Below are 13,583 nucleotides of genomic sequence, written 5' to 3' on the forward strand. Positions count from 1 at the left end.
GAGGATTGACACAAACTTAACTACACCATCCTCTTAATTTGACTACAACAGCATAAATGTAGGCTGCTCCGTCATTGTTGCCTGGTTTAAAAGTAAACACACAGCAAAGGAGGCTATTTAATTACAGTAATCGTGCCAAGTACCTTCTCTTAAAATATAAAAGGATTCAAATTAAGCATGATAGCCATGAGGAAAGTTGATTCAGAATAGATTCCTTTCTTTAGCTGAAATTCCTTTCTTTGGCAGAAAGTTAGAAGAAAATCCCTACTTGAAGAAACTTGTGCTTTGTGATGATCAAATGGAAATGAAAAGAATAATGTTGAGTTGTACATTTATCTGAAACCGCCTATTGGTATATCTGCCTTAGTGGCCCATTATAGTCTTATACTTATGTCCTTCTGTGATATGAATGACAGCAAAGAGTTACACATTCCCGGTTTTAACCAATACGTTACAGAGTTGCAGCAAGTTGTTGTTGTCTCAGTCAGGAGCATAGACCATGCATGACCAGATTAAAACAGGACACAAATAAGCTTTACTCTACTGCACTGTCCACCCTGCTTTCTTCATAAATACAGTATTCGAAGCAAACTTCCCTGCTTAGCATTTCAGATGATATTGGACCTTAGTGGTGCATATACTCAAATTTGCAATAAAATTGTAAAAATAAAATTGTATGTACAGTCAATAACGACTTATATATAAGTCAACTGCCAATATGACGTGTTTACAATTTGCAGAGTCTGCAGACACTTTATGGCACATGTAGGTCTTACCATAAGGCTTTTTGTGCCTTTCTACTTGTAGGTATTTGTGAGGCCACATAATAATAAAATCCTATAATTTGTTAGGATTATAAATGTCTCTTCAGTGAAACTATCCAAATGTCCAAAATGAACCATACATTATTTAAGTTCAGGTTTGTATTTTGCTCCTGAGGTTTCTATAGAATTCAAATGACTGTATGGGGCTCTGGATAACTTTGTTTCACTACTCACCCCGATGCATCAGGTGATGGAGAGTAGTGGAGGAAGTATTGAGATGCTTTACTTAAGAAAAAAACTAGCAATACTGCAACATAAAAATACTAACAAAATGTACTTATAGTATCAAAAGTAGAACAGTGACCCCTGTGAGTGTTTCTATGGCATATTACAGTTTTAGTTTTACTAATACATTCATATGTATAAGTAGCATTTTACTGTTGTAGTTAGTGAGGCTCATTTTATTAGAATTAACAATCGTAATCGCAATCGTAATCGCAATCGTCAATCGTATATACTTTTATACTTTCATATAATAAATAACAATGCATCCTATTTTATAAGATGATCATATGAAAAATTGTACTATGTAAAGCAAGAAGCTGTCAAATGAATGCAGTGAGTCAAAAAGCACAAAGTTTTACAATTAACTGAAGTGGAGAAAAAATATAAACTAGCATGGAATGAAAATAATTAAGTAAAGACAAGTAAGCCATCCTCACAGATGTAACATTATTTAAGTGGATGTGCGTTTACATGTATCACTGATCAAGAACAATAGACAATCATTTAATTTACATGTTTAAAAAAAACAGGTTTAACAGGATGAATGTACCTTCCTGCAGATTTATTCTTGTCCACACTCCAGTCATCCAGTCCTCCAGTCCAGCAGATGTCGGAAATGCGCTTATACGGAGAAAGAGAAGAAGAAGGCTCCTCCCACTCAAACATGGCGTCCTAGAGCAGCATCCACGCTTGTTTGTTGACATATATTTAAAAATCAAGTTTATGCTGTATTTGTGGATTTACAACTACTATAACTATGTCGAGACTCATCGTTAAAAATCTCCCTAATGGGGTAAGTAACCCTCCCGGATGTGAGCAGACGTGTTGTTTCGTTTCGGCCCATATGAAGATGTAACATTACTGTGTGTCTTGTGTGCAGATGAAAGAGGAGAGGTTCAGGTCGATGTTTGCTGCCTTTGGCACAGTGACAGACTGCTCTCTGAAGTTTACCAAGGACGGCAAGTTCCGCAAGTTCGGCTTTGTGGGTTTTAAAGCGGAAGAAGATGCGAACGGCGCTCTGAAACATTTCAACAAGAGCTTCGTGGACACATCCAGAGTGACGGTAGGGCAGTCACGGCTGCGCATGCGCGTTGTTAACGTTGTTGTTTCTCCACATGTGAACTTCATGGTTGTCATGTATTCCAGGTGGAGATGTGTAAGGCTTTTGGAGACCCCACCAAAGCAAAAGCCTGGAGCAAACATACCCAGAGCTCAGGCCCGGACAAACCCTCGTCTTCTGCTGATACTGACAGCAAAAAGGTACCTGCAGACACAAAATGATGAGAAGTTACATGAAACTCTTACTAAAATCGTTCCTATATCACTATCTGGACAGCCACAGAGGAATGCCGTTATCTTAGTGGAGAATAATGCAGTGAAGCTCTGCAGCACTGTCTCTTCTATAAAAGTGATTTCTTTTGTTTCTGCTTTCAGAAGAAGGAACAGAAAAAGGAAACCGACGGCGCACTTGGAAATGTGAGTACATGTGACATTCAGCAACTATGTTTGTTAAATGTTAATTATATGAGATCTGAATGTGAATGAGATGCAACCAGCTCTTAATCAGCCTCATTACAATAGTTAAATATGGACATAATTTACATTTTCATCTCCCAAATGTGTCATTACTCATGACATTATTCCCTCTACATCACCCCAGTTGTGATCTTGTAATCATTTATTGTATTGTAATCATGTCATGTACTTGGTACACTCAAATGTATTAATGTCTACCTGTGATATTTGATGATTAATTTTTTATTATGTGTTTTATGACAGACAGTGTTATTTCTATATTTAATTCTTAATCTATGTAAGTTCTAATCATGGCGTGTCCACCTGTCGTGTGTGTCTCAGCTGGAAGAGGATCAGGGATTCAAGGAGTTCCTGTCAGTGCATCAGAATCGAAGCCAAGCCCCGACCTGGGCCAATGACACCGTGCAGCAAACTACCGATCCCGACGCTGGACGGACGAAGGCTCCGGGCAAGAAGAAGCCAGCTTCGGATGATTACCTCAACTTTGATTCAGAACAGTCCGAGGATGAGAATGAGGAAGAGGAAGACGTAGATGAGGAAGATGAAGGTTGGTAACGGCGGTCCCTTTTTAGTGTAGGTCCTGTAGATGAAAGCTGTTTCCCAATTTAGAGCCTGGATCCTCTGAAGACTTGATTTACAGAGTGTCAATGTATTCATCATGAACCAGGTGCACTATCTGTCAGTCACCTTTTCTGACATTTTAGTGCAACTTTGTAGTTCTTAACCTGGAAATGTGTTTGACTTAACAGTCTCAAGGGGAGAGTTGGTTCAGTCTGGCCTGTGTCGGGTACTGGTTACAGTTACATGAAGAGCAATGAATACATTTATCACTGTGTTACAAATGCTTCACATCACAAGCTTAGAACTACACAGTATGAATAGAAAAGGAAAGAAAGAAGTGCATGATGGACCGTATTGTTGTTGTTTCAGGTGCCACTAAAGAAGCACTGAAGTCTGGCTTATCAGATATGGAGTACCTGCGCTCAAAGGTGGCCCAGACAGACGACACAATGGAGGAGAGTGAAGAGAAGCATGATGGGGAGGAAAATGAGGATTGTGGTCCCGTGCAGCACACAGACAGCGCCTACGAGAGCGGTGACAAAGACAACGTGTCAAAGACCAAAACCTCAGTTTCTTCTGAGGATAAGAAGCAGAGCAAAGCGAAGAAAACCGCCACGCAAGAGGTGACTGTTTAAATCTACGCATTGAACTCTACTGTTCAGTGCAGCACAGTATTTGTTTTCTGCTTTTACAAATACCGTTTGTTGCAGATGGAGCCGACGACCGAGTTCACGGTGAAGCTTAGAGGAGCCCCGTTCAATGTGAAAGAGGTGAGTGAACAAGAGCCCCCGGGTTTCAGAGGAGCAGTGATCGTATTGCACACTTTATATTTCAGTGTCTGCATCTACGACACAAACATATTTCGTGTTACATCAACAGCAACAAATCCGAGAGTTCATGACGCCGCTGAAACCTGTAGCTATCAGGATTGGGAAGAACGAAAGCGGAAATAGAACAGGTATGTTATTGAAAGCATTTTTCAATCATTGTAATGTTTTTATAGATATATTGTTCTGTATACCTCGTGTCTGGTGGGTAGATGGATGTATGTGTCCATGTTGACTGTATGTGCATGCGTTTCAGGTTATGTATATGTGGACTTGCACTCTGATGAAGAGGTGGAAAAGGCTTTGAAGAAGAATAAAGACTACATAGGTGAGAAATAATATGTCCTATGTTCAATATGTACCCCGAGGTGTTCATGATGGCTGCTCCTGGCTAACTGTGACATACCTTCTGCCTGTGTGTTTCAGGCGGGCGGTACATTGAGGTCTTCCGTGTGGATGCCTCTGGGGGTAAAGGCAAGAGGGACAGGAAGGACAAGGAAATTGACAGGAACTTCACCAGGAAGCTGAAGGAGGACGAGGAAGAGGAAGATGTTGCAGAGTCAGGTCGACTCTTCATCAGGAACCTTCCTTACACCTGCACTGAGGAAGAGATCAAAGAGCTATTTGCTAAACATGGTGAATTCAAAAATACAACTTTCATACACTCACAAGTTCACACAGGCTTTCACTCTGTTCAGAGGTGATGATAACTTTACAATCTGTACAGGTCCTGTAGCTGAGATGCTCTTCCCTATTGACAATCTAACCAAGAAACCTAAAGGGTTCGCTTTCATAACGTACATGATACCAGAGAATGCTGTGACGGCTCTGGCTCAGCTGGACGGACATATATTTCAGGTATTTGATCTCCAACTGATGTTTGACATACATCTGTAAGCCACAGGACCTGTAATGGCTTCCGGATTCAGTAGTACAACTTATTTTTCAACGTAAGTTGACGCTGATTACATTCATTCTCACATGCTTTTAGGGCCGGATGATTCACCTGCTTCCCTCCACACTGAAGAAGGAAAAGACAGAGTCTTCAGATGCTGGTGGTCCTGGCTCGTCGACTTACAAACGGCAAAAAGATGCTAAAAATAAAGCTTCTAGTTCCAGGTATATGCAGTACATGTAATCACATTAACCCTCTGCTTCTGTGTTTTTGGTTTCTCTGAATTTACTCATAAAGATCAATTACATGAGCCGTCCCTCATTGCTCTTATTCATTTAATGTTACCTTCTAGCTCCCACAACTGGAACGCCTTGTTTCTGGGCACAAGTGCAGTGGCAGATGCCATTGCTGAAAAATACAACACCACAAAAAGCCAAGTCCTGGACCATGTGAGTAATGCTATATCCTGTTCTTCTACATGAATGGTCCTCAACTCCAGCATTAGTGGGTGTTCAGACGGTGAGCATTCCTGCATTAAAACCATGCAAGGGAAATGTAAATGCTTGAGGTACCAGTGAGAGGATGAAGTACTGTCTCAAGTCCAGTTTGAGTAACAGATCCATGAGTTTGAAGGTTTTTTTCAGTTGTCAAACCACTCCAAAGAGGAAGGATTTTACTGCTCTGATAAGTCATCATGGCTTTGAAGATAAACAGTAAAAATATGCCAATTATCTTATAAACGTATCTACCAAGAATGCATGCTTGCATGTATTCAACTGGTCAAAGCAATACCTTGCTGGATTACATCACATTGCTTGAGGGCAAAAGCTGAGCCAGGTTCCACCTTTTTGCTGGACGACTCTGTGTGTTTTTGCTGCGGTCCTCTGCTGTAGCAGCCTTTCTCCAGGCCAATGCGGCCTTCCCATTCAAATGAAAGAGGGGGCTGTTTGTCTGTGTGATTGCATCTTTTTGTATCTGTTGCTGTTACATCGACATGTGAATCATTAGGCAAACTGAGCAGCGGTGTTTAACGTTTCTTTATATTTCTCTGGTCCAGGAGTCAAAGGGAAGTCTCGCAGTGAGGATGGCTCTGGGTGAGACGCAGATTGTTCAAGAGACTCGGCAGTTCCTACTAGACAACGGTGTCAGTCTGGATTCATTTAGTCAGGTATGCTGAATACACAGTCCCATCATCATGTTGCTAAATTGTCCATAAACATTTTACCGTGCCCATAATGCAGTTACCGTGGTTAAGATTGTTTCCTGCGTGTGTCGTTTGCCCTGCCGTACAGGCGGCAGCAGCGAGGAGTACAGCTGTGATCCTGGTGAAAAACCTTCCAGCTGGAGTGATGGCGTCCGAGTTGGAGGAGCTTTTCTCACCTCATGGCTCTTTGGGCCGAGTGCTGCTGCCGCCCTCAGGCCTCACCGCCGTCATCGAGTTCCTCGAGCCAACTGAGGCAAAACGAGCTTTCACTCGGCTGGCCTACAGCAAGGTGTGTATAGCTTTATACCAGCAAGACCGGCAGCATTATGTTTGAGGCACTTAAAAAGCTTTTACTGTACTGACTGTATCTCTGACACCCGTAGTTCCATCACATCCCGCTGTATTTGGAGTGGGCACCTGTGGGGGTGTTTTTGGCAGCCAAACCAGAAGCAGGTAAAATCACTTAAACACACTCATGAACAATACTACACAATCTTTTTCAAGTTTTGTATTTTTGTAGACACAAATGTACTAATTGGAATAACCAAAATGCCTTTTCATCTGCCTTCCAAGTAGCACAAAAAGAGGATGCAATAACAGAGCAGAAGAAGGATGAAGAGGAGGAAGAGGAGGAGGAGGAGGAAGAGGAATCTGCTCCTGGTTCAACACTTTTCATAAAAAATCTTAATTTCAGCACGACAGAGGAGAAGCTACAGGAGGTGGGTCAATTCATAAATTCTACCCTCAGTAACGTTTGGTCATACTGAATGAGGGTTTAATCAAAGCATGTTTAATATTGTTTTCTCTGTTTGTTGCAGACGTTCTCCAAATGTGGCAAGATCACATCCTGCACCATCTCCAAGAAGAAAGATAAAACAGGTACCAATCATTAAAAGTAGGATCTTTCACATGCGTAAATGTAACATAACATTAGAAGACAATATCTGTGTGTTTTCTCAGGCTTTGCAAGAGCAGTCTGTAATCAGAGTTCACACTACTTTACAATGTTGGTTTGATTTCCAGGCAAGATGTTGTCCATGGGCTACGGTTTTGTCCAGTATCAGTCAGCAGAGGCAGCACAGAAAGCCCTGAGGCAACTACAGGTACCATACCATGCTCCTTCTGACAACCTTCCTCTACAGCCTGGTCCTTGACTAAAGTGTGTTCTTTGTCTCAACCCTCCACCAGCACTGTAGTGTAGAGGATCACCAACTAGAGCTGAAGATTTCTGAGAGAGCCACAAGGTAAGATGTGCATCAGAAGGCTTTTAGTGTGAAATGTGCTTTTTTTCCATATTTCTAATATTGACTCTTAATAGTTTGTGGGGCAGACTTTAGCTAGAAGCGTTGCTTGTATACCTTACTTCTGTTGTCACTACTCACTCAGTCGTTTCCCCTTTGTGCAGGACTACTAAAGTGTCACGGAAGAAGAAGCAAGACGAGAAGAAACAGACAGGATCCAAGATTCTTGTGCGAAACGTCCCGTTCCAAGCGACTGTCAGGGAAATTCGGGAACTCTTCTGGTAGGCGTCACATGCACACAACTGTTTTTTTATTCACACCGTGTTTGGAGCGAGATCATTTAACAATAATATGATTTACTCCCTCTGTACTTTCAGTACATTTGGAGAGCTGAAGACAGTCCGTCTTCCAAAGAAAGCAGCTGGTTCAGGGAATCATAGAGGCTTCGGCTTCATTGACTTCCTCACCAAACAGGACGCTAAGGTTTGTGTTATGTGAGCTTTCAGACATGTATTTAGGAAATCTACTGTCCTCGAGTGCTGATCATGAATACTATGCCCCTGTTATCTCCATAGAAAGCATTTGCTGCTCTGTGCCACAGCACCCATCTGTACGGGAGACGCCTCGTGCTGGAGTGGGCTGATGCTGAGGAAACCGTAGAGACATTGAGACGGAAAACAGCCGAACATTTTCATGGTAAATCAACACACTTTTGTAACAACATGAAGAAATGAAATCAACGCTGCGCTGTTTATTGATTTAATTCCTCTATATTATTTATCCTCCATGACAGTGGATGCCAAAAAGCAGCGAAAATCACAAGTTATGGAGGGAATTATGGAGACGATGGAAACTGGAGGTGGGGAAGACTGAGTTCCCGAAACGCTATTATCTCTTCCTCGACTGACCAACGCTCCTGTGTGTTTCTGTATAAACAAAATAAGGACCTGAGTACCATGTGCAGAAGGAACTAATTATAATGAATCAACTTTAAATGTTCAACTTTGTGGAACTTCTGGATTTCTTACATGATTTGTAATGGGTTGTATAGAATGATGCCTCAAAGAAATATGATTGGACTGTTAGTTTTTCTATAAAATTGTATTCTATGCTTTTAAAGTCTTATGTCTCATGTTGTGGCCTGTTGTACTTCTTCTAATCATCGTGAGGTCGACTGCACCGATGCCCCTTCTACACATGCTTCCTACATTTTGCTGTAAAAAAACACAAGACTCAGTCCCACCAGTTCCTTTTAGTGACTCAGATTATCATCCGACTAATCACAAGAGATCCAAAAATAATTTCTCAAAATGTTAATTTAACATAAATTCATCAATCAAAAAAAAGGATTACCTAAATAAATTATCAAATTGTGTGTGCTTGTTTACGCGCACGTGACTTAATGGTCGGTCTTTTATTTGGAAAGTACGTTTCCTGGTATATCAGGTGACCAATCACCCGCGTTGTCATGTGACATATTCATGTTAACATGGCGTCCAGGCCAAACAAGACGTTTGCTCTTGGAAGTTTTAAAGCGGTTTTGTCTGCTTTGTGTGTTTTGTGTGCGTGTGTTCGAGCTGAAATACGAACCGCTGTTATTGACAAACACACCGGACAGATATCTGTCCTCGAGGGATATCGAGAAGATTTCGTGGCTTGGGCGAACTTCACTGATGACATTAACACATCAGGGTGAGTTCACTACATGTGTTTTTCTGAATAATTCTTAGTACAGCATAAGTCATCTCCTCACCCACAGTACAGGCGATTATTCCTTATATTAGTGCAACCAATATGAACAACGTAAAGCACCCAAACCTGCACACAGATCATTTTCCTTGATTGTTTTCAGCTGGTCTTTCTTGGAGATCACTACCAGCAGTCGGTACAATGACAGTGTCCAGGCCTATGCAGCCGGTGCAGTGGAGGCTGCACTCACATCTCAGGTTAGTTTATACAGTCCTGTTTGTGCTCCACGTGCAAAGCCATCTGTTTTTATTTACTGACTTTACATTTAACTTAATCTAATGACTCAGTGTCTGTTTGCTTTAGCTCATCTATAAGCACTGGATGAACACTCTTTTAAGTTACTGTGGGCCCTTCAAGTCTGTGTCTGGTTACTGTGAGCGCCTGAAGGCTTTCATCACAACAAACATGCAGTGGGTTCAGGAGCAAATAGAGAAGCAGCCCAGTTCACCCTACTGGTACCAGGTACACACGGAACATGTGTAGAATGAATAATAACCTTTTCATGGATACAAGAATGTTAAAGGCCTCAAATATGATATTTCACAATCGGTTTCTTCTTGTCAGGTGCGTCTGACGCTGCTGCAGCTGAAAGGTCTGGAGGACAGCTATAATGACCAGCTGTCATTTCCATTAGGGTCGTTCTCCCTCAACCCATTCGGCTTCCTGTGAGTGGTTATCTACATTATTTCATTATCAATCGCACATGTTTCTTCGCTGTTCCTGAGATCCTAAACCTTTTTTCTTGCTGTTGTCTCGCACTCTCTACCTCTTCTCTGTCCAACCAGACTTTTTCAACTAGGTGGGGATCTGGAGGACTTGGAATCTGCTCTGAACAAATCCAGCCAAACTAGACCTCTTGGATCTGGCTCCTGTTCTGCTCTCATTAAGCTGCTGCCAAACAATAAGGAGCTGCTGGTGTCACATGACACCTGGAGCAACTACCAGTCCATGCTGCGCATCATGAAGAAATACATGTTTGCCTTTAAAGTTTCTCCTTCAGGTAGTGTACTTATGCAAGTGTGTCTTCTGTTCATCATTGCTCCAGCTCTAGTGTCCCTCATTACTTACATTAAGGGATTGGTTGAACATTTGGCAAATAAACGTATTTACTTCGTGAGAGTTGAATGAAAAGATAAATAACACTCCTACTTCTTTACAATACATATGAAGCTGCAGCTGGTTAGCTTGGCTTATTGTAGCATGCAGATTGGAATTGGGGCAACAGCTAGCCTGGCTATGTCCAAAGACAACAGTCTTGATTTACAACGGGCCTCAGCTGGTTGCCTGGCACCTTGTGGTGATGACGAGATTACAGGGAATACACAAATTACACTTTGGCTTTTGTTAGGATTAAAAAATTGAGATATAATGTGTCTATTGGTGGTCTTCAGAGGTGATAGTTGTCACTGTTGGACATAGCCTTGCTAGCTATTACCCCCTGTTTCCAGTCTTCATGCTAAGCTAAGCTAAATGGCTACAGGCTCTAGCCTAATGTTTAAAGCTTAATGTTTCCATGTTTGAAGCTCCAATAATAAGACTGGTCGTGTTGTTGCTGTTTATTATGTGAATACGTCTAACTTCATTATGTGCTTGATTTATTTGTTGTCAGAAGAGGGTTTTCTTCCTGGAGGAACTCAGGCGTTCTCCTCTTATCCTGGATCGATCTTCTCTGGAGATGACTTTTATATCCTCAGTAGTGGCTTGGTGAGAACTGTTTGTACTTGGCATTATAGAGCTGAGTGTTAGGCATAAACTCCAGTATTTCAATGTGTTGTTGAGTAATGCTAGAGTTTCTTGTTCTGTCTCCTGTGTTCAGGTTACTTTGGAAACCACCATTGGCAACAGTAACCCTGCTCTCTGGAAGTTTGTTCAGCCCACGGGAACCGTCATGGAGTGGTTGAGGAACATTGTGGCCAACCGACTGGCTGCTACTGCCAAAGAGTGGGCCGAGATATTCAGCATGTACAACAGTGGAACGTGAGTTTTACACATCAACAAGAAACTGTCTCTCATCACTTTTTAATCAACATTATCACCACTTTGTCCGCATTAAATCCAGGCTGTGTTGTCTTCTGCTATTTGTTCTCTGTTCAAAATTCCAACAAATGACATGATTAGATAAGGCTTTGAGTGAACTTAGACTGTGGATGTGGAGCAGAGAAACGGCATTCATAATCAGGAGTTGCATGAGAAGTCTGTTGGGTCAATTCAGAACTTAGTTGGGTCAAACGCCTAATGGGGTCACCAGGCTGAGTGTTTGTTGTGAAATGAAATCAACACAATACATCACAAAAATCAGTAAATGCTAGTAGGGTAAAGTTTGTATGCTCAGTTTGGTCTGTGTGTACTGTATATGTGTGCTTTTGTAGGTATAACAACCAGTGGATGATTGTGGACTATAACCACTTCACTCCAGGAAGGACTGACATTAAAGAGGAGCTCTTTGTTGTACTGGAGCAGATTCCGTAAGTCTTTGCACCGAGTCTTTGATCAAAGCACAAGATTATTTCAGTGTTTATGACTTCTAAACCTGCTTTTCTTATCTTTTTATGCTGCAGAGGACTAGTTGTGTACTCTGATAAAACTCAGGAACTGCTGGAGAAAGGGTACTGGGCAAGTTACAACATACCGTAAGTATCCAATTAGAAAGTTTAATGTTAATACATACTATAGATTACATGTGTTCTAATTCAAAGTCAGCTTTATTGTCATTTCCTCAGTACTTTACATACAGAGAAGTTGAAAAATTGTTTCTCTCTAGTCCCACATAGTGAATACAAATAATAAAGTGCAAACACAACATATATTAAGAAAGAAAATCTATTTAAAAAGAACCTATCCTTCTATATCCTACATCCTTCTATAATTGTGTTGTATGTAAACTTGTCTTCTGTTAATGTGTAGGTACTACGAAAACGTATTCAATGCCAGCGGCTGCAATGAGCTGGTTGAGAAGTTTGGCCCGTGGTTCTCTCTGGACCACAGTCCTCGGGCTCAGATATTCAAGAGAAACCAGACAGCTGTCACAGATATGGACTCAATGGTCCGCCTTATGAGGTACAAACTAACTTAAAACGGTAGATTTTATATTTCTTTATGCTAATGCAACAAAACATGTTTTATTTATGAGATGCAGTGTCTCTCCTCAGGTATAATAACTTTAAGGAAGACCCATTGTCAAAGTGTGAAAGCTGTAATCCATCTGCGAATGGAGAGAATGCTATCTCAGCCCGTTCAGACCTGAACCCAGCTAATGGCACTTATCCGTTTGGCGCCTTACGGCAGAGGTCACATGGAGGGACAGACATGAAGGTTTCGATGTTCATCATTTAATTTATTGCCGTCACTCATTTTTCTGCCCATACTACTATCCATCATGATCCCCAAATGTTTGAATCTGACTGTAGCACGTTAAAGAGATGTTTGCTAAATCTGATGCGTTGTGTGTGTTTCTGTGCAGATGACCTCCTTCGGGATGTTTCGTGACTATGGTATGCTGGCAGTGAGCGGGCCAACATGGGACCAGGTTCCACCCTTCCAGTGGAGCACATCTCCTTACGAAGACCTGATGCACATGGGTCACCCTGATACTTGGGCATTCAAGCCTATAAAAGTCACCTGGACTCCATAATTGTTATTACGCTGTATATACAAGTGGCCTGATCAATATAAATACTGCCAGCTGTTTGAAGTTTTGATAAAGGGAAATGGTACTTTGAATCAGTGTGACACGCCTTTTATTTACGTCTAGGGCTGCCCCCCTTAGTCGATTAATCTGTCATTTTTGGTCTAAGACTATTCTAGACTAAGATTTCTTTAGTTGATTGGTCATGTTATGCTTTTTTCATGCTGAATGACAAACTTATAAGCACAACTCTGGTCAACACAAGTGTAGCTTTTGTTTGATTCTTTGTGGAGAAACTTTTACAGATCTGTTGATTAAATCAACTAATAGACTGATCAACTAAATCGTATGAGCGTTAGTAGACTAAGGATTCCTTTGGTCCAGGAAAGCCATAAAATAGTAATAATGATTCTCGGGAAAGTGGCAATAATATTCAGGATGTATTTCAGCAATACAGCTATTTGTATAAAAGCACAAATGGTTAAAGAGAGCTTTGAATGTAAGGTAACATGAAAAAACACTTAACAACCTTGCTGTTGTAAAGTGAAACATTCTACATATACATGTATATGATTTTTGTGATATCGTTTGCTAAATATGTGAACATGAAAATTGTACTTATTTCAATTCTGATGAGTAATTGGAGTTTAAATGTTTCCACAAGACTACATATTTCTTGTAATCACTAACTGTAGGCAGATGTTTTCATCATGAGTTAAATCATTTTTCAATATTTCCGATATAAGGCATTGTATGATTTTCTCAATAAAATTGCACAAATCGTTTTTTTCCTGTGGTTCTGTTAAAAACATGCAAGACATTTTGCTTTAACTAAATAAGCTAAACATCTTCTAAACTGTGATGAGTAGATAGTCACAGCCCAACCATATGAGTTT

General features: G+C 41.0%; 2 protein-coding genes across 3 annotated transcripts; both read left to right on the forward strand.

Annotated features, from left to right (window-relative positions):
* The first annotated feature begins 1,715 nt into the window (after positions 1 to 1,715).
* rbm19 (RNA binding motif protein 19) lies at positions 1,716 to 8,426 on the forward strand. Of its 2 annotated transcripts, none has more exons than XM_079160710.1 (24): positions 1,716 to 1,842; positions 1,930 to 2,112; positions 2,196 to 2,309; positions 2,484 to 2,525; positions 2,907 to 3,132; positions 3,516 to 3,769; positions 3,857 to 3,916; positions 4,026 to 4,104; positions 4,230 to 4,301; positions 4,400 to 4,609; positions 4,701 to 4,831; positions 4,965 to 5,092; positions 5,221 to 5,317; positions 5,926 to 6,036; positions 6,161 to 6,361; positions 6,456 to 6,525; positions 6,646 to 6,791; positions 6,891 to 6,951; positions 7,096 to 7,175; positions 7,261 to 7,316; positions 7,478 to 7,594; positions 7,691 to 7,796; positions 7,889 to 8,009; positions 8,107 to 8,426. In XM_079160710.1, exons 1-24 carry the CDS (start codon positions 1,807 to 1,809, stop codon positions 8,184 to 8,186), a joined length of 2,781 nt encoding a protein of 926 aa, XP_079016836.1. In that variant the 5' UTR covers positions 1,716 to 1,806; the 3' UTR covers positions 8,187 to 8,426. The 2 variants fall into 2 exon arrangements, with proteins under 2 accessions (XP_079016836.1, XP_079016837.1); XM_079160711.1 differs by having other exon boundaries at positions 6,649 to 6,791.
* A 376-nt stretch (positions 8,427 to 8,802) lies between these two features.
* plbd2 (phospholipase B domain containing 2) lies at positions 8,803 to 13,472 on the forward strand (the record flags this gene model as incomplete). The annotated part of the gene is made up of 12 exons (XM_079161613.1): positions 8,803 to 9,005; positions 9,166 to 9,259; positions 9,366 to 9,524; positions 9,627 to 9,727; positions 9,848 to 10,062; positions 10,672 to 10,766; positions 10,879 to 11,039; positions 11,432 to 11,527; positions 11,621 to 11,692; positions 11,967 to 12,119; positions 12,212 to 12,374; positions 12,523 to 13,472. The coding sequence occupies 12 exons, from the start codon at positions 8,803 to 8,805 to the stop codon at positions 12,691 to 12,693; spliced, it is 1,683 nt and encodes a 560-aa protein (XP_079017739.1). The 3' UTR covers positions 12,694 to 13,472.
* Positions 13,473 to 13,583: the final 111 nt, after the last annotated feature.

The sequence above is a fragment of the Pholis gunnellus genome, assembly GCF_910591455.1.
Source record: "Pholis gunnellus genome assembly, chromosome: 6".
Taxonomy (NCBI): Eukaryota; Metazoa; Chordata; class Actinopteri; order Perciformes; family Pholidae; genus Pholis; species Pholis gunnellus.

Excerpts from the sequence above, each read along its gene's own strand:
- rbm19 (XM_079160710.1), top strand. The coding sequence starts at position 1,807 with ATGTCGAGACTCATCGTTAAAAATCTCCCTAATGGG. Across the intron at positions 4,105-4,229 it reads CGAAAGCGGAAATAGAACAG|GTTATGTATATGTGGACTTG; the intron begins GTATGTTATTGA and ends CATGCGTTTCAG. Across the intron at positions 6,792-6,890 it reads CAGAGGAGAAGCTACAGGAG|ACGTTCTCCAAATGTGGCAA; the intron begins GTGGGTCAATTC and ends TGTTTGTTGCAG.